Raw genomic sequence first — 20,711 nt, 5'->3', positions numbered from 1 at the left:
AACCTTTGAACCAAGCTAATTTTTCTTTTTAAGTCTGAGACTTAGTGTGACTAAATACTGCAAGAACACGCATTGTTTTATTTATTTATTTATTTTATTTATTTTTACATTTGTATAGCGCACAAACCGCTTGAGGGCATCATGGCGCTGATAGTTGCAGGGCGCTTAGTTGCAGGGGGGTACATTTTACACATTTTACAATGTACATATTGTGAATTGATAAAGCATTAGTACAGTCAGCTAGTTGCAGTAGCAGTACATTTGCAGGTTATCAGGGATGAGGGGAGAGGTCCCAAGGGACTGTAGTGTTGATCAAGCGAATAAGGGGGTCTTCATGGCTTTGCGGAAGGCAGTGCGTGAGGTTTCGGCCCGCCGAGTAATGGGAAGGGGGTTCCAGTGTAGGAAGGCAAGTTAGGGGAAGCTAGCGCCCCCTGCTCTGGCTCTTTTTGCCCTGGGCACGGTGAGCATGTTTGCGTAGGGTGTTCTGGTAGGCCTTGTAGATGTGGCTGGGTGGATTCTTTGTGACAGGTAGGCTGGTGCAGAGAGGTGGATGCATTTCTGGATTATGCATTTTTTTTATTCTATCAACTAGTCACCAGAGGTACTGGGCATTTTCCGGAATTGCTTTAATCTGACGTTGGCAGGTAAACTACAGAAAATCCGTATCCCATCTTTGCAATACTGTTATGAAGTCATTTTGTTCTTGCCACTGTTATATGTTGTATCCTTCATCTCTTTTCAGAGAACAAGAATGACGAAGATCAAATGCTCTCGAAACAGCACCGGCCCCCCAGAATTTGTGCTTCTGGGATTTCAGATCTTACCAAGGCTGAAGCCTTTGCTCTTCGTGGTCTTCTTCAGCATTTACACTGTTACCATTGCAAGTAATGTCCTGATAATGTTTACAGTGTCTGCCGACGAGCACCTTCACTCACCCATGTACTTTTTCCTGGCCAATCTGTCCTGCTTGGAAATCTGGTACACCACCTCCATCGTCCCCACCATGCTGGGTGGCCTGCTGATGGAGACACTCACTGTTTCCCTCTCTGGGTGTATCATGCAGTTCTTTGTCTTTTGTTGGTTGGCCAGCACCGAGTGCTTCCTCATCACGGTGATGGCCTATGATCGATATGTCGCCATATGCCACCCCTTGCACTATGCAACAATCATGGACCAGCGGCTTTGCCTTGTGCTGGCTATCAGTTCTTGGGTGGCTGGTTTCATTGTTGCTCTGGTCACCATATGTTTACTGTGTCAGCTGCAGTTCCCAGACCACAGGGAAATTGATCACTTCTTCTGTGATTTGATGCCACTAACAAAGGCAGCGTGCTCCGACCCAGCTTTGATCGAGTTGGAGGCTTTTGTCTTTTCCTTCATTGTCTTGTCCATTCCGCTCCTGTTAATTGTTTTCTCTTACGTACGAATCATCTCGGCCATTCTAAGGATCCAATCTTCGACAGGGAGGTACAAAGCCTTTTCTACATGCAGCTCACACCTGGTGGTAGTTGTCACCTACTTCGGGATACTTATTACTGTGTACATGGTGCCATCAGCCGCCCACTTCCTCAATCTGAACAAAGCCTTGTCGCTTCTCTACACTGTTGGGACTCCAGTGTTCAACCCCATTGTGTACACCCTGAGAAACAAGAAAATCAGAGGGGCCTTAAGAAAAGCTTTCACCAAGGAATTGTGTTTTCAAAGGCTCTAAAGTGTTCACTTTTAAATGTTGGTGTAGAAATAGTGGATACACACCATAACTGCCCTAATACTGAAGTAAGATATTTTAAATTAAAAATAAAGAATACTATTGTAGAATTGGCGACAGCCTAATGCAATTTTTTAAATGTTCATTTGCATAATTCTAGGAGGGGCTTCAAAGTGTGTAGGCAAAATGGCTGGTTAATGCGAAAGAGTTAAGGAGCACAAGAGCTAAGTAGCAACGCCGCCTGGCTCTTATCTATGTGTCATCTTCCTTCAAGCAGTGCCGCTAAGCCTGATGTGAGAGATCTACGCTCATCTCACCAAGTATGGAGAAGTTAAGGGCAAGAACAGCATTCAAGCGCCCTCTTATATTTTACAATGTTTGCTAGAGTTGATGGATGATTTTTATTAAGGTAATGTGTAAATGGTCAACACATGTTTCACGCTCAGAGTGCTTTCTTGAGGTTAATTGTGATTTGTTAGGTGCATAAATGGTTAGAGTGGTTAAAAGACATTTCAAAAGTGTTGTTGTGGTAGTTGTAAAGATTGGAGGGAGTATATGAACTTCTGCCCTCTTTATGCTAGGGTAAAGGCACAGAACACCCCAGCCAAGGCTCTCAATTTGGTAGCAAAGGATGAGCAACCAGGCTTAAGCTTTCAGGCTGGTGCTTAAGTACAGTGGTTCCCCAAAGCCCCCAAAAAAGAATGTCCAGACACTATGTTAGGTGATAACAGAGCTTTTTTATATAAAATACGGTTCGTACCAAAACATATACATATAAATAATAACACTGTGTACTCAGGCAGTTCTGATCAAAGAATGGCAAATATTTACACTCTATGTGGTACCACACAATACTTAAATTCAGTAATAGATGCACTAACCACTGAAAGTTTAAAATAGGCATGGGAATTCTTAAGTGGCATGTAATGGCATAGATATGGAAAGAAAGGCAGATTAGCCATGAACAGTGGTAGAATGCTTTCTTTAGACTAGATACACAATTCTGTTTAAAGATCCCCCCACCTGGGTAACTTTACAGCCCAGTCCAAAAATGTTCAATAACCCTTTACTTTCTTCTTAAATGTTCTACCTCCCCAAAGTACCTGAGAGGCCACAGTAGAACAGGATCCAAGACAAATCTGGGACCCCTGGATGACTCCTGCAGCTAGAAGGTGCTCTTTCTTGTCACAGTACGTTTGGTGCCTGGGCAGGCGAAGAGGCAGAGTCTCTCAGTTTCACTCGATGCTTCCCTTCGAGAATGGACCCACCCCCCCTTGGAAGAAGGAGCTGCTGGGATGCTGAGTTCAAGAAGAAAAATTGAACCGAAGTCTTTCTGAAGTGCAGCAGTTTTGAACTTTGCGGTGCCCTGTGTTGGTTGACAATTTCTCTGACTGTAGAGGTTCTGGGAAGATGAAACTTGGTCTGCGGTCCTTAAAGGCTTGGCAAATGAGAGTAAGAGCCCTGGAACCCTTTGATGACTTCTGGCGGTAATGGGTGCAGAGGTCACTTTTGGTGTCAGGTTTTGGAATATCGCGGTTTTACGACTTTCGGTTCTTCAGTGCTGCAGCCGCAGCACGGACCTCTGGATGGCTTCTGGTAACCTGGACTCGACCACCGGAGTGGACCACGGACCCTCACAGGTCTGGATGCTCGAGACATTTTTGTTATTCTGGTTGCGGGAAACCCACCAGCGGATCTTCCTCTGCACTCAGCGACCCTGGACTTTCTCCAGTGGGAAAACGTGGTTAATGATGATGGCAAGGATGTTCCTTGAAATATTCTTAGGCAGTTTGGAACGTTTGCAGCTCAGGGCATCAAGGAGCACTATGCCAGTGTACCCCCTCTTCTGGGTGCTATATAGCAACGGGCTACCAGCGGTCACAAAACCTCCTCTGGACCATCGGTGACACCAATGGACTTCTTTGACTCGAGATGTCCGGGCACTCCTCTTCAGGACTCAATAAGACCCCTTCTCCAGACTGCAGGCACAGAGGACTGGCTTCCAGGGCACTTTGGATGAAGAGTAGCGGGTTGCACGATGGTCCCTCGTATCTCGGGGGGAGAGCTCCTAAGCAAGTCCTCTCTGGATCAGTCATTGGAAGAACACAGCAGCTTTTGGATTAAATAAAGAAAATGCAGCAGCAGACATCTGCTCCAGTTGGGCTTCAAGGAACAGCTTCTTCTTGCTTCAGGTTCAACTTCAGTTTCTGAATCAATTGGTGAGTGAGAGATCCCCTATCATACACATTCAGTCCCCATTCACTCAGGCTGAGCCATGCTCAGTCAGCCAATCACTCAGAAAGGCCATTCATGCAAGCAGGCAGCCAAACAGACATTCAGGCCATTCACTCCACACAGACAGCCATAACAAAGAATGTGGGTTGCGGTAAGCACCTAGCCTTCCAGCACACTACACTGCATTCATGTCAGTTTCAGTCAGGGCTGTCTCAGTCATTGTGTCACCCACAGAAACCAGACACCCATAACACAGAATGTGATTTCACTTCAGACTCCATTCACATAGGTCCCACCCCAAAGGTGTACCCACATCACACAGCCCCCGGGAAGGATTCAGCCAGTCTGACAGGAGGCAGCCCCAGAGCCATATATGGTGTTTGCACCCAAAAGCCAGTCAGGAGGAAGGGACAGAGTCAGGGCTTCCCAGGACTTTGGGGAAAAAGGCAATAGAAACCAAGAGGCCACATGGCCATCTTGCCTTCCTGCCGGAATCCTATTGATTCCTATGGCAGGTCCTGGGTTTCCCAAAAATGGGGGACACACAGAGCCACTGCCAAGTCAGTATGTAGCTGCCACCAGCCCATACCCTGCTCTTTGGGCAATCCACAAGTGCCCAAAAACCCACATAAGGGGTACAAGGGTGTACCCCCACCCATAGTTCCCATAAGAGTATCCTATGGGTGTTGTTCAACAAAAGGAAAATATGAAGAGCTACACTGCCAGAGTTCCAGGCTGGACCTCAGTGGCAGAAAACATAGAGAAAACGGTATCTAGTGATTTTGAGGAAAACATTTTAACGAAACATTTTAACCAAATAAATATCGACTATGTTTGAAAGATATATGGGAGGTGGGGTAAGGGGTTATAACGGGTGGAGAAGGGGTTGGGGTGGGGTTATAAACATGGAGAAACTCGGTGTGTGGAGGGGGAACCCCCCAATGCAAAAAGCCACCATATTTTTAGGGTAAAAATGTTTTGTTAAAACAGCCTTCGTACAAATGTTATTTCAGTAAAATCTCATAGAACCAGAGAAAACACATACAGAGAAGTGGTGAGACAAGGACTAGGAGGCACTGTCCCTCCATAAGGCATTTCCAGCATCACAGTAGTCCTTGCAAAAAAATAGCCTGTCTTTTCATTTTAGGTGCGCATTGCTGAGGCTCTGTAAGCGCATGGCTGTGTGAGATGGCTGGATTGAATGGGCCCTGTTTGAGTTGGTGTTTTACTTCTGGACTTGCCAAGTCCTAAAGCTGTTTGTAACAGCAGTATGGGCTCCATGCAGAGAGTTGTAAGGAGGGAGTCCCAGAGCTTGATGACGATAAACTAGGGGGCTAGGCCTTCATTTGTAGCCTTCTTGATTTCTGAGCTTTTTATATGTATCTGCATTCTTATAACATGCTACATCCACAGGTGGCCTCAAAGCGTGAACCTCAGATGAGCGGAAAGTCCGAAAATAAGGGGCCAAGAGAAGGTAGTCGGAGGCATTGTAGCTTTAGGGAGCTATAGCCCCAGGTCGTTTGGTTGTAGGCCCGGATAGAAGCTCAGGGGTTACAACCAAAAAGCTAGCTAGCCCGAGTCCTGACAGTCCTGACATTAGCATAGCCCCAGATCTTTTCCAGACCTAGCAACACCCCTGAAGGTAGTTATTTCTGGGAGAGCCATTTCCTAAGTTCCTTCCAAATATCGAAGTGGTTGGGTTCATAAAGAAGTGTGATGGGGAGGGAGTTCATAGGGAAAGGCTCTGTCTCCATTGGTCGTCTTCCTAATCATAGGCATATGATGAATCTGGCACAGGATTAGCATAGCTGCCTGCAGAGAGCTGGGGGTGTGGGGGAGAGTACATTTAGAGCTGAGGATTTCAGCACCTAAGCAGTCCATGCAACCCATTGTGTAAACGTTCAACCTTAGATGTGGTCATAGTCACGATGGGTAAAAGATGAAATGCCGGGGAAGGCCATGGGGCCCTTCATCTGCAGATGGGTCTGAGATGATGCCTGACAATATCTCCCCACCTCAAAAGGACACATGCTGGGAGTCTGGGCTGGAGCTGGCAGAGAAGCCGACAGCGCCTAACCGTCTGGACAGGAGAAGTATATTTCCAGAACCATTGCTATGTACCAAGACCTTTCCAAGGATTAAGTACTTGTGCCCTCACAAGCGGGAATCAAGAAAGGACTGCATCGTGGGGATTTCTGGATCAGCTATGGTCAGGACAGAGGAGCTATTACATTGCTGCACATAGTGTGTGGGTTTCAGGATGAAGAAGTGGGAGACGGAATTAATCCACCAATGCTTGTAGAGTTACAATTTGGCTCCTACAAGGGAAACAAGTTTAGGATCCTATAAGAGACCAACCAAGTGGCTTGAGTTTATGGTGGCAGTGTAGAATCTGGATTATCTGTTTGCATGCCAGACTCTATCATACCTAACCAACCACCAGAAATTATCAAGACCTGTGTGTCGGACATATGAAGCTATGTAACGTACACGGCAAAACCACTTGGTTACTCAAAAAATACATTTTGTTTTATTAGTTCTTTATAACATTAAAAAACACATTCTTTTCTTTGATGCACCCGCTGTATGCCACATTAAAAATAGACACCAAACAAACAAATGAAATGTAAGAAAGTGCACTAAAGCACCACATAGAAACCTACTCCTACTATTTTACATCAAAGTGACTTCATACATTGGACTCTGACATCACCTATATCCCATATTATTATGCCCACATGGAAGAACGCAAAACTCCAACAATACAAAATAATACATCGTTTAGATTCTAAACCTAACATTACACAATTGATAAACAGCCCTGTTTCAATCACTCGGGCTACATGAATTAAGTACAGTTTTTTCTTCGATACCACACCTATTTTACGGTGTGTATATTTCTTTACAGTTTTTTGGGTCGACGCATAGTGTTTCGGCCGATTGGTGAGTGATTTCAGTGATCCAATTGAACGCTGCCTTCATCAGGACGAGAGTGGTGCTGAATAACGAGCCACTCAAATCAAATCCTGTGTGCATATGTGTCTTGTTTTTAACACACTGCCACACTTTCTATCAGTATATGAAAGTTGACATAATCAATATCTTCATGGAATACCTCATTTCAGGCCATCCCCAAATGTGGATGTATTAGTCTTATCACGAAGACAAGAGAACCCATTGTGATGCAATCAACCGCCTTTATAGACTAAGAAGAACATAAAATCGAGCTGTTGTCCTGCGCTTAGTGCAGCCGATCTCTCCTCTTCAGTGCCGCAGGAACGTGGTGCTGCCGAGGAGAGATCGGCTGCACTAAGCGCAGGACAACAGCTCGATTTTATGTTCTTCTTAGTCTAGAAAAGCCGTTGATTGCATCACAATGGGTTCTCTTTTCTTCGTGATAAGAATCATGCGGTGCTGCCAAGCGTTTGTGTCTGTAACCTGCTGCAAAGGATTCTGTGCCACCAGGTGTACAGATACCATCTTCCTAGTGAATTTTTGAGCTGCCAGAACAGGGCTGGTTCTGGATAATGCGGAAAATTAACATGCAGGCATGACAGCCCGTCAAGCAATGGAATGAGGACGTTTGCTCTAGTTATCCTGAGCTTGCAAAATGAAGTAGTGCAGATACTGCTCTTTCACCTGATTACTTTGTTCCGTTTGTCCATGGTTTTGAGGGTGGAAAGCTGTGGCCTGATGACATGGCATCCTAATTGTTCCGGCAAGGTATGCCAGAACTTGGTGGTAAATGGCAGTCTGTGACCTGAGATAACTCTATCGGACAAGTTATAAAGTTGCATCTTGTGGTAGAAAAAGACAAGCTAGGTTTCTGCCAAAGGTAGGAGTGGAATGAAATGCCCCATCTGGCAATCTGGGTTTGTCACTGCACAGGTGGGAGTGGAATGAAATGCCCCATCTCTTAGTCTGTGTTAATCACTGAACAGGTGGGAGTGGAATGAAATGCCCCATCTCTTAGTCTGCGTTAATCACTGCACAGGTGGGAGTGGAATGAAATGCCCCATCTAGCAGTCTGTGTTAATCCAAAGGCTGTGAGAGTCCTGTGGGTGGTTGTAGAGTCTCCTTTTGCTGTGGGCAGACCATAATGTGTGTAATGAAATCAAGTGGAGAACAACATCCACCGAGCAAACCAGGGGCTGAGACATTGTGCTTTTTCCCAGGAATGCCAGGTTCTTGTGACTAGATAGTACTTTCACTGGGTGGGTGGGCCGGGTGGGCCCTTCCAAGTGATGACAGCATTGAGCAAATTCATCACTCACGGCCAGCACTTGCTGAGCAGAAATGATCTAATTGCACTCATCAGAACTGAGGTTTCTTGAGAGATAACCCAGAGGTTGTGTAATATGTTGCCTTCTCCCTTCTGTGATGATAAGACTACAGCGACACCATTGGAAGAGGCTGATTTGAGCACACGAGTCTTGGCAGCATCTGGTTAGATCAAATTAGAGCCGAGCAAAAGTCTTCTGTGTCAAAGGCTTCCAGTGTATTTTTGCGTCAGCTGGTTCACACGCCAAATGAGCGCTCTTTCACAAATTGCATTTAAAAGCAGATGAATGCCAAGAAACGATGAAATTCTGTGAGGGTGGTGGGTCTAGGCTTTTCCAGTGCTGTTTGCAGTGGTCGAAGTGTAAGGGAGCGGTTGAGAACGTTGCTCCTATAATTTTTTTAATTAAGTTTTACTGTTCCTATGATTTATTTTGAAAAGAAATTGGTCCAGAATGGTTTCTACACTGAACATTCCCTTAAACAGCAGACGCCTAAGCATTCACACAATGAGACGCGGACCTGGAGTGGGAACGGAGAAGTGGCTTCTTTATTGTATCGTGCCACAAGCCAAAGTGAAAGTCCTAACTTCCCCCTCCTCTTCCTCCCACCCCGCGCCTTCTAGCTCCCACCTCCTCACTTGACATCCCACGTGAGACGTTACAACCTCCCCCCTTTTTAAACATGAACTTAGGTTCAGTCCATTTCTTCAATCTGTCTCTTGGTCCGAGTCCTCGCACTTTGAGGTGGACCCACTGGTACTTCCGTAGCATTCCTCGGGCTAGAGTGCTCAGGGGGATTCAAACATTCTCCCTCTGAGTCTTCTCCATCACCATCATACAACTCATCTAAACCGGGGGCTGGGGCCTCTTCATGACCCATTTCGCCATCAGTTCTGTCAGGGAACTTAAGGAAGTGTGAGGAGTTTCTGGTTGTTTGCCTCTGCCCATCATCAGCGGTTACCATTGACCCATGGACATGCGTGATAATTAGTGGAGCACTCCTGAACGCAGCAGAATGCTTGTGGGTGCGTGGTTGTCTTACGACCACTGTGTTACCTGCACAAATATCCACCGTTCGTGCCCTTTGATGGCCATCCGCATATTGTTTCATCTTTTCCTTACCATGAGTATCCTGTTCCTTCATCTCGCCATCCTGGGAATATCTCTCTTCAGGTAACGTGTTGAGGCAAGCAGGTCCGGACATTCCTCCTAAACATGACCTCCGACAGTGTTTTGCCAGTGGTGCTGTGTTGGGTATTACGATAGTCTCTCAGGAGCTGGTATTATATCTTCTGCACCAATTCACCTGTCAGATGGTCAATCTGGAGGGATCTCTTGACATTGCCCATGAATCGTTCCACTGTTCCATTGGCTTGCAGCCACAGTGGTATAACCTTCCGATGCCTGAAACCCATGTATTCAGCAAACGTTTTAAAGTCCTGTCCTGTAAATGGAGGATCATTGTCCGACTTTACTACCCAAGGCACTCCATAGGTGCACTCCATAGGTGGTAAACATCCTGTCCAGAGCAGGAATGGTGCTGTGGGCCGCCGTGGACGACACTCTGTATGTCAGGATATCAGAAGTGTTCATCCCTCGCCACCAATACATGTTCGCTGCTCGCCATAGGCCCAAAGAAATCAACTGCCACCACGTCACAAGGGTGTTCAGGCAACTCTGTCATCTGGAGAGGTTCGGGACGAGTGTGGGGATTCAGAATGGCGCACGTGGGACAATCATTTAACAAAACATCCACTTGGCTATCCATGTGTGGAAACCAGACCCTATAGCACAAGAGCCTCTTTGTGGACAAAATGCCTGCATGTGCCACATGGCCAGTTCCAGCACGTTCCTCCTTAACCTCTGGGGTATCACAATGCGAGATCCTTTCAATAACAGTCCTTCCTCTGCCCACATTAGTTCCTCCCTCACTGGCAATAGGCTCTGAATCTCCCATTGTGTTTCCGGGCACGTGTCCTCCCCCATCCGTTTTGCTTGCTTCCATATGCCCGATTGCATGCAGCGCAGGATGATTTGAATGGCCGGGTCACTTTCTGATTCCTGAGCTATTTATAGGGCATCGATCCCCTCCGGCACAGCTTCCTTGACAATATAATGTATGTATGGATCAGCCAATGAAGCACCGGTGACCGCATTTGAGACAGGGTGACGGGACAGGAAGTGGGCCGGGATTGCTTCCTTCCCTGGTCAGTGTACTTTGCGAAATTGGTAGTCTTGAAGGCAGAGCCCCCCACCTCGCAATCCAGGGAGGCATCATGGCTTGAGGGTTCTCAAATACGAATAGGAGTGCCTGATGGTCCTCATGTGAAGCTCATTCCCACTCCAACCACACGGTACTCAACGTTCACACAATGAGACGCGGACCAGGAGCGGGAAAGGAGAAGTGGCGTCTTTATTGTATCATGCCACAAGTCAAAGTGAAAGTCCTAACTTCCCCCTCCTCTTCCTCCCACCCCGCGCCTTCTAGCTCCCACCTCCTCACTTGACATCCCACGTGAGACGTTACAACCTCCCCCCTTTTTAAACATGAACTTAGGTTCAGTCCATTTCTTCAATCTGTCTCTTGGTCCGAGTCCTCGCACTTTGAGGTGGACCCACTGGTACTTCCGTAGCATTCCTCGGGCTAGAGTGCTCAGGGGGATTCAAACATTTTCCCTCTGAGTCTTCTCCATCACCATCATACAACTCATCTAAACCGGGGGCTGGGGCCTCTTCATGACCCATTTCGCCATCAGTTCTGTCAGGGAACTTAAGGAAGTGTGAGGAGTTTCTGGTTGTTTGCCTCTGCCCATCATCAGCGGTTACCATTGACCCATGGACATGCGTGATAATTAGTGGAGCACTCCTGAACGCAGCAGTATGCTTGTGGGTGCGTGGTTGTCTTACGACCACTGTGTTACCTGCACAAATATCCACCGTTCGTGCCCTTTGATGGCCATCCGCATATTGTTTCATCTTTTCCTTACCATGAGTATCCCGTTCCTTCATCTCGCCATCCTGGGAATATCTCTCTTCAGGTAACGTGTTGAGGCAAGCAGGTCCGGACATTCCTCCTAAACATGACCTCCGACAGTGTTTTGCCAGTGGTGCTGTGTTGGGTATTACGATAGTCTCTCAGGAGCTGGTATTATATCTTCTGCACCAATTCACCTGTCAGATGGTCAATCTGGAGGGATCTCTTGACGTTGCCCATGAATCGTTCCACTGTTCCATTGGCTTGCAGCCACAGTGGTATAACCTTCCGATGCCTGAAACCCATGTATTCAGCAAACGTTTTAAAGTCCTGTCCTGTAAATGGAGGATCATTGTCCGACTTTACTACCCAAGGCACTCCATAGGTGCACTCCATAGGTGGTAAACATCCTGTCCAGAGCAGGAATGGTGCTGTGGGCCGCCGTGGACGACACTCTGTATGTCAGGATATCAGAAGTGTTCATCCCTCGACACCAATACATGTTCGCTGCTCGCCATAGGCCCAAAGAAATCAACTGCCACCACGTCACAAGGGTGTTCAGGCAACTCTGTCATCTGGAGAGGTTCGGGACGAGTGTGGGGATTCAGAATGGCGCACGTGGGACAATCATTTAACAAAACATCCACTTGGCTATCCATGTGTTGAAACCAGACCCTATAGCACAAGAGCCTCTTTGTGGACAAAATGCCTGCATGTGCCACATGGCCAGTTCCAGCACGTTCCTCCTTAACCTCTGGGGTATCACAATGCGAGATCCTTTCAATAACAGTCCTTCCTCTGCCCACATTAGTTCCTCCCTCACTGGCAATAGGCTCTGAATCTCCCATTGTGTTTCCGGGCACGTGTCCTCCCCCATCCGTTTTGCTTGCTTCCATATGCCCGATTGCATGCAGCGCAGGATGATTTGAATGGCCGGGTCACTTTCTGATTCCTGAGCTATTTATAGGGCATCGATCCCGTCCGGCACAGCTTCCTTGACAATATAATGTATGTATGGATCAGCCAATGAAGCACCGGTGGCCGCATTTGAGACAGGGTGACGGGACAGGAAGTGGGCCGGGATTGCTTCCTTCCCTGGTCAGTGTACTTTGCGAAATTGGTAGTCTTGAAGGCAGAGCCCCCCACCTCGCAATCCAGGGAGGCATCATGCCTTGAGGGTTCTCAAATACGAATAGGAGTGCCTGATGGTCCTCATGTGAAGCTCATTCCCACTCCAACCACACCATACTCAACGTTCACACAATGAGACGCGGACCAGGAGCGGGAAAGGAGAAGTGGCGTCTTTATTGTATCATGCCACAAGTCAAAGTTAAAGTCCTAACTTCCCCCTCCTCTTCCTCTCATCCTCCGTCCCATGCCTTCCAGCACCCACCCCTTCACGTGACATACCAAGTGAGACGTTACAGGTAGTAATTGTGTATGTTCTCGAGATGGGCGGCCACAGAGATCGTGAAACACATCAGTGATAAGGTTCTGAAATGCATTGGGTGGATTGGAGAAACTAAAGGGCACGATAGTGTACTTTAAATCATTGTACTTGGTCTTCAGGGCAGTCTACCACTCTTCTCCTATCTCAGTCAGGTCAGGGATGATTGGTAGCAAGTAGCACTTCTGCCCCATATGGCTATCAGTGTCCAGGTTCTGCCCCAGGGAGCTCTCGCTACCATAGTTCCTCCCCCACAACGACCGAGTGGTAGCACTGGTAAAAACAGGTGCTTTAACTCATAAACAATGCCACTTTGACCAAAAACTGTTTGCACTAAAAGGTTGGGCTCTATGGTCGAGTACAGGCCTGCTCTCAGGGTCCACTTCTGCCCCAATGGTGCTCTAAGGGCCGATATGCTGCCCCTGGGTCACTCAGTGCTCGCACTCATTTCCCAAGTGGCTCTCACTGCCACAGAGTGCTAAATTCTGCACCAATAGCAACTTTCCGAAATGCATTCCGACTCCACTTGGAGTCCCTTTTAAATCACGTCTTTGGATGCTTCTTGTGATGTATGTCGAGGTACCGTTCTAGACCCATTTAGATGTTTATGTTACCTATACAATATATTCTTAGGTATTTAAGTCAGGCCATTCTTTGTTTTTTTCAGTATCCCGGAGAGGTTACTTGAATTTGCTCGAGGACTGAGCAGGACATAGTCCTTCAGTGACAGAGGGAGCCATTTCCCAGACACCTATAGGTACTGTTCCGTCTTTTTCACTCACTGGAACCCATGGCGCCTCCAGCACCTTACATTTGGTGATTCAATTTGGATGTATCAAATTCAGTCAGATGAACCGGGGACACTATGGGCCTCATCACGAGTTGGGCGGTATCCCCGCGGTACTACCGCCAGGATACTGCCCGTGCTAATAGCATTAACGCCACCCCCTCCGGCGCTATTAGCGCTGGATCAAGGGTTGGGCGGTAATGGTTATTCCCCATTGGGTCCATTGGACCCAACGGGGCATTTTCGGCGCAATTAGTGCACGCTAATAGCGCCATGCTAATTGCGCCCGAAAAAAATGGGCGTTGAGTTGGCACCTTTACCCCCAGCTTATAGGTAATATCGTTACCGCAAGATTTAAGGGTTATCGCCCAACTCGTGATGACCCCCTATGTCTCTACACTTCACAGATATGCCTATATATAATTTATTCGGGTTAATGCACTTGATTTCTCTGCATGCTAATCTTATACTCTGATGGTTATGGACCTTCTGGGACACTATTATTGAGAGTCTGCGTTCAATAATGAATGAATACTATACTTTGTCAGGAAAAATGCACGTTACCCTAGCGGAGTGTGTATATAACATTGACTATTCTATGATTACGTAACTAAAACTCCCCACCATTCATTATTTTATGGACTATATATTAGTATCTGCAGTAAAAATAAATTCAAATAACGTACAACATTTTCTTTACATCTTATCTTATTGTAGTGATCGGATTTCCACCTGATGAAGGGAGTGATTCCTGAAACGGGTTGTGTGAAATATATTTGAAGATGAAGGAAGAATTTGAAAATCCAAGCTTCTCATATCATCATTCTCTACAACATTACCAAGTATTCTAATACGCAACTTGTATCTAAATGTACTTTACATGTATTTGAAATACTTTGACTGATTTAATCAGCAAAAAGGTGTGCAGGGGACCGGAGTGCCCGTCACTACAGACACCATCTATTTGGTCTTTTTCTACCAACCTCGTTTCAAGGTTGGCTTACCTCCTCTGCACCCAAGTTTTCGTTAACGTTTTATTTTACTGACATTGATTTTTATTAATTATTGGTGTGCTATTGTACCATTTGTATACAATACCAATGTCACCTTCCCTACCCAGGTTCCGCCCCTTGTTGCTCATCACACTGCCTCCAAAACGATTACACTGCCCCCACACACACACACAAACACACATAGACATATGTGTATGGACACTTAAGAAAATGCAAAACTGTATGCACACACACACACACACACACTTTTTTTAAACGTACCTCAGCTGTGGTTTTATCTCCGCCCCCCATAGCTCGAATCCGCAGCAAGGAGGAGGCTGGGGATGTCTGGCCTGCTGTGCATAGTGTGACTGGTCCTTTGTGGCTATCGGAAAGGTCTGCAGAGTGTGGGGACCCTCAGATTAGGAAGACCCTGTGGCAGAGACCATTCTAAATGGAGGGGGTGGGAAAACTCCAACCTGCTGTTTGCCACCACAGGATTGACTTGTTGCAGCATTTGGTGAAGTGTGCAAAGTCCATAACGGCGCCAGAGGTCGAGAAAGACCTCACCGCAAAGATCCGGGTAGATTTTGGCAGTGGCAATGCAGCTTTTGGGGCAAGGGGGGAACGGATAATAGGGCGCCAGTGGGAGGCAGGGTGTCGCACCTGGCACCAGGGAGGAGCCACGCTCCTCCGGTTCGGCCCTTGAGGTCGGCAGTCTTCTGTGAAAGGGCCCAGAACCACCCTTCATCTCCCATTTAACCACACGATTAAGATTCCAAACTGCCCCTAGCATCAACTTGCACTACTTTGCAGAAAGTCTCCTCTATGTACATTAGAATCAAACACTTGGATTGACACTTCCCTACTCTGTGGCCTACCGCAAACTCTTTCTTGGTGGTCTTTACCAGCCTGTCGTACATCACGTTATTCCTTTTCTATGCCTGCTTCTATGCCTGCTCCGTCCTTGCCCTACCAGTTTGGAGGTTTGACCCTCCCTCCCATTCATTAACCTGAAGGGAATAACTTGGATAATGCCATTGGCTTCAGAGCACCACTTCAATGGTGGACTTCACATTCAACCTGTTGGACACTGCCTGCTGAAGTAATTCACTGATGACTCTGTTTAGGCATTGCACTGTCATCAGTCTGTGGGTGCTACACTGAAGAGTGATGCCGTTCATTTCACGTATCCTACCAGTACCCTAAACATCGTCTTCTGTTCAAACCAGTACCCATTGTCACTAATGACCACCTCAGGATACCCTGGGAGTCTGAACACACCCCTCCCAAAACTCAATAATGGCACTACTCGTGACCACTTCATGCTCTCTTCGGGCCACTTTGATAACATTGGAATGGGATTTTTTGCTCCATCCTAAATTTCCGTATTACCCTGTGATCTTTGTACCCGCCGTTGCCAACTTCCCTCTGGTGTAGGGATGCGGTTAAGTGGCTGCTATACCCTCTGTCTGCACGCAGCACTTGTGGCTATTCCACCCTTTCATCATTAACACTCATAACCTCTAGTTTTGACTGATCGCTGGCTCGGACATAGTTGACTTTCTTCTTCATCCTGCATGTGGCGCTGAAATGCCCTTCGATGCCACAGTTAGAGTACCTATGCTCAAGGACAGGGCAGAATCGAGAGTCCACAAAGTGGTGAGACGGGCCCCACCTAAACAGTTCACTTTCTCTGTATCTCGAGGAACAGTTTGCCTCTTTCTCTTTATCTCTTTTGCTTCTCCCTCTTCTTTCTCTCGTTTCTTTACCACACTCACGGTTGCCATGGCCTCTGGATCCGGGTTCAGACTTCTTCTCTTTCATCTCCTTGGGGGACTATGGCTTTTTCACTATGGATATGGTCTCAGGGCCGCATTACAAGTTTGCCGGTCCGCTAGTAACGGCGCTGGTAAGCTACCGGTGCCGTTACTACCGGACCAGCAAACTACCAGTTCTGCTCGTGGGTGCCTTTGCAGCCAGCAGCTCTGACCTGGCGGCTTTACCGGCACCCGCGAGCAGAGCATGTCGGATGCACCGGCACCATTCACGAATGGTGCGGGTGCATCCGGCTTCCCCATTCCCATTGAGCCCTATGGTGCTCAAATGGAAAAGGGGAAGAATATTTTCCGGTGCCTGGGAATGGGCGATACCCAGCTCCGGCAAGGCCGCAATGACACAGTAATTGCCCATTCCTGGGCTCCAGAAAAAAAAATGATACCGGAAGCAGCCGTGCCTGTATTACAGGCACAGATATCACCAGTATCGTAATGAGGCCCTCTGTCTCTTCCAGTGTTGGTTTGATACTCAGCCACTTGGCGTGACACTGCGACTTCCAAAGAGATGACATGCGGTCCTCGACTGTTTCACAATCTCCCTGCTTTTGAGTATAAAGGTTATATCTGTTTATCACATTAGTTTTTGGGTCATAGCTCATCAAGCTACTTTTAAGTCTATTTGATACTCGTTATGGACTGCCCTTGTGGCCAAGGGAGGCAGCTCTCTGTAGACTCTCTGACCTTCTGGGCCCAAAACATGTAAAGGGAGAAACCTCTTTTTAAAGAGTCTGACTCTGAGCGGATGTATATTTTTCAGCTTTCTTTCCAGTCCTGCCACTGAAAGGCAGGCTCACCAGGCTTGCAAGGAAACATGCTGGGGTCTGCACTGTAATACTTTCCACAATGCTGTTAGTAATCCTAAAGATGCTTGGAGCAGGCCACTCTGGAGGCAGCTGGTGTTGTAGGTCGCTAATTTTGCAGTCACACACATAGGCCAGCAAGAGGTGTGGCTCACGCAAAAAGCTTGCACTTGTCTTAGGGTATATACCACAAGTGCAAGCTTTTTGCGTGAGCCACACCTCCTGCTGGCCTATGTATGTGACTGCAATATTTGCGACCTGCAACACCAGCTGCCAACAGAGTGGCCTGCTCCAAGCATCTATAACATTGCCATAGCGTGTCTGCAATGATGGCCTGTGGGTATGTGAGGTGGAGGAGCCGTGTTTCCTGCTAAAAGGCATGCCCAGTGCTGCACGGTTATCCAGTAACAGAAAGGATACTACACAGTAGAGGAGCTACATGTGCACACACCTGCTTGAAGACCGGAAGTCCCAGGCCTAGTCTCTTGTGCGCATGCAGTTGCCTGTACAATGGAGTCTTGGGCTTGACGGGGAGGCGAGTGAGACACGAGCCGGGGCAGTTTGAGAAGGATGGATTTAGGTAACAGGAAAAGGCCTGGATGGACAAGGGCAAACCGGTATAGGCTTAGCCAAAACCTTATAGCTCGCAATGCCAGTAGCAGGCAGGGGCGCATGTCGTGCACAAGCAGGCTCAGGTGATGCCCGAACATGCATAGGGTCTGGTTCACCCAACATGACAGCATAGCAGCAGCAGTCCCTCCTCGTCAAAATGTGGTCCTGAAGAGGTGGCCAGCCAACTGTAGATGACCAGGTTTATTAAAATTACAACCCTGGCACCATCACGTTGAGATGCTCCCTCACAAACCACTCATTCAAGTGCTTCGTCCACATTCTCCGCTCACGAGCATTATTACAGTGGTAACCACATCCCTCAGAGATTCCATGTAATGACACTGTGCACGGGAAACGGGGAAATATCACTGGCAGGTCAGATGCCACAGTTTGTGTACGCATCTTTCACACCACTAGAACAGCCAGTGAACCTCAATCTTTAGTTTTTATCTGGCACAATGTTTTGTAGACCCTGTTCTGCCTGCATCCAGGTAGTTCCCTTTCCTGTAACCTGTGCTAGCTCTGTAATAAATCCTCTGTGGCTTTAACCCATATGTTCTTCTATGGAATGCAGAAAAATACCTGAATATGCATGCAGACCATGGTGGATAGAGCTCATGTTATGGGTGCTCTCAATCATAAGTTATCACAGTTTCCTGACATCTTTTCTTCTGTCCTTTGGTCATCTATCTAATACTAGTTACAACATCATACAAATTTGTGTTGGCTTGTAGGGATGCTCCAACAGCAAGGCAGTACCATTGATCTCAAGGGTCACTTAGAGGATCCTTTTTTCTTGGGCCTATATACTAATATCACTCAGCGACCAAAGGGTTAATCTCATCCGCTCCATCTCATCTAATGAGCCAGGCCCTCCTCCAAAAGAGTTTAGAGCGTCCTTATGTACCCTCTCATCCTTAATGATGCCTGGTATCTGCCGCTCTGCGGTGCGTTGCACACTTTCCCAATCCTATACATGAATAGTGCATGGGCCTGAAAACCTTTGAGAGCAGTGGAATGATTCAATCTCATAAAAGGTGGAAAAGCAGATATGCAATAAAGGGCCTGGACCCTAGACTCAAGGGCTATAAGCATGAAGAAACACGTGTGTTTTGGACGTTTGTGAAATCTTTGTACCCTTCCTTGCACAATGCCACTGTGATGGTGCCCCATGGTAGCAATGCTTCAGCCACCAGCCCTCAGTTGTTTGAAGGTGAGAAAGACCCAGAAATGGATTGTACTTACCACCAAAGGTCATTGTTATCTGGGGAGGCAAACAGTAAGGTGAATAATGCAGTGAATGTGTAATTATGTACTGGAAGTACTGGAGGGACTCATTCACTGAATGAATCTAAAAGGGAACATCATTCTGCATCCTCAGTCTATTGCTCCCTCTGCGAACCACAGACTGGGTCTCACAGGAATACAACACAGAGTCCACCTTGAGGTGTCTTATTGCCTCAGTGGATGAAAAAGAGAGCAAGCTTCCAGGGCCTGGGGTATACAAAATGGTAGGCTCCGGATGTGATTGAATAAAGTTCTTACTTGATTTCATGCTCTGAAAGAAGAACGCCCCTTTGCATGGGTATGGCCAGATATCCATCCAGCCGAATAGACATTTAAGGGGCCGCTCATTGTCAACGATATCAGTGACTTCCAAAAGGATAGGGATGGCCATTTAGCACTTCCCTACCTCATCGATGTCCACTCTCTGACATCAGTCAAGGATGTTTTGTTGCCATGCTGAAGCCTGAAATCTGACCGAGCATTGCCAAGAAACTGTTCGTCTTCAGAATGACCTGTTCAGTTATTTTGAGACCACTCCCTGGGTGAATTTGCTGAATTAAGAGGATGAGCAACGGATCTGGTGTTGGCGGGCTTCTCTGACATTTGCTACAGTTTCCTCTGTAGGGTGGTAATCTGCAGTGCAAGTATACATTATTCTTCCATGGCATTCCATTCTTCAGTGTACATTACCCCCACTTTGATTGAGTGGGGCGGTTTAGCAGCGGTGTATTTTTTCACTTAGCTTACTTGTGCTAAATCATTGGTCTGTCAGACTTTATGGATTCTTCTATTGGTGCAAAAACCCACAGGTTAGCTTCTTGGCACTAACTGTTAGCGTGTAGTATCTCCTGCCAATTCCAACACGTCAATGCCAATGTTTGAACTGAAAAATGAAGTGAACAACGCCTAGATGTTTTAAATTAAATGCTGCATTCAAAGCAGATACATTGAGTTACACAGTATTATCCTACGCCCTGAAAGAATTCTAAAATGCAGAAAATATGGAAATGTGTCGACAGCCTTTTATTTCATCATCAGCTCAGAGCACCTGATTATTTCCCACTACCATAATTAAAAAAAAAATAAAAGATCAGATTCTTTAATATTTAGAAATATAGACTTTTCCAAAGATAGAGATAGCTAGGATATTCCTGACAAGAGTCATGCATTGCAAGCAGGTATCTCCAAGCAGGGCTTTCTTCTGCAGTTATTTGACACAGATCCGGCAATCTGCACTTGCATTCCGTGCCACGAGGGACGCCGGCTCTAGGCATCTAAATGGATTCCACCTTTCCCCATTTCTCTGTGTAAGGCGGGGGCTGGGTGGCAAGCAGCGGCTTCGGCCTTCTCCAAAGTGGCTTCCTCTTCCTCCTGAAAGAAACAGAGCTGCCAGCGTTTGAAACTTGTAAACCAAAAGCAAAGTATAGAGGGAAGCCCAAGGGTCATGAGCAGTAAAGTAGACATGGGTACTAGATCTAGAGGAGGTGTTGGCAGCAGGATGAAATGTGAGATCAGGGACTGTGGAACTGGGTGCAGAAAGCAGAGACCTAGCTGGTCTGGCATGCACATTTAACAGAAGGGGTAGTGCCTTGAGTCAGGATAATATTACATAGAATTATTACTGGGCATACTTGAGACACATGCACTTAGTACTAACTGCAGTTGGGGCTAATGAATACTCAGTGATGAGCACTTCCCAAATCATTCACAATATGGATATCAACGATGCTGGTTAGGTTCTCAAGAAATCGAAA

The 20,711-nt window shown here is 46.9% G+C and overlaps 2 protein-coding genes across 4 annotated transcripts in view; one reads left to right on the top strand and one right to left on the bottom strand.

The window, feature by feature from the left end:
• The first annotated feature begins 751 nt into the window (after positions 1–751).
• LOC138514610 (olfactory receptor 11A1-like) lies at positions 752–1,708 on the top strand. Its single transcript, XM_069630060.1, has one exon. The coding sequence runs from the start codon at positions 752–754 to the stop codon at positions 1,706–1,708; it is 957 nt and encodes a 318-aa protein (XP_069486161.1).
• Positions 1,709–19,957: 18,249 nt separating this feature from the next.
• Positions 19,958–20,711, bottom strand: part of LOC138513805 (transmembrane protein 176B-like) — a 164,092-nt gene continuing 163,338 nt past the window's right edge. For 2 of the 3 annotated variants that reach the window (XM_069628905.1, XM_069628904.1), the window contains exon 8: positions 19,958–20,343. In XM_069628905.1, the coding sequence (XP_069485006.1) occupies positions 20,224–20,343 (120 nt within the window). In that variant the 3' untranslated portion in view covers positions 19,958–20,223. The remainder of the gene's footprint in view (positions 20,344–20,711) is intronic. The other variant, XM_069628906.1, reaches the window with a different exon arrangement.

The sequence above is a fragment of the Ambystoma mexicanum genome, chromosome 12 (assembly GCF_040938575.1).
Source record: "Ambystoma mexicanum isolate Mex_15411 chromosome 12, UKY_AmexF1_1, whole genome shotgun sequence".
Classification (NCBI taxonomy): domain Eukaryota; kingdom Metazoa; phylum Chordata; class Amphibia; order Caudata; family Ambystomatidae; genus Ambystoma; species Ambystoma mexicanum.
The sequence above is the reverse complement of the archived record's forward strand: the minus strand, read 5'-3'. Positions and strand labels throughout refer to the sequence as shown.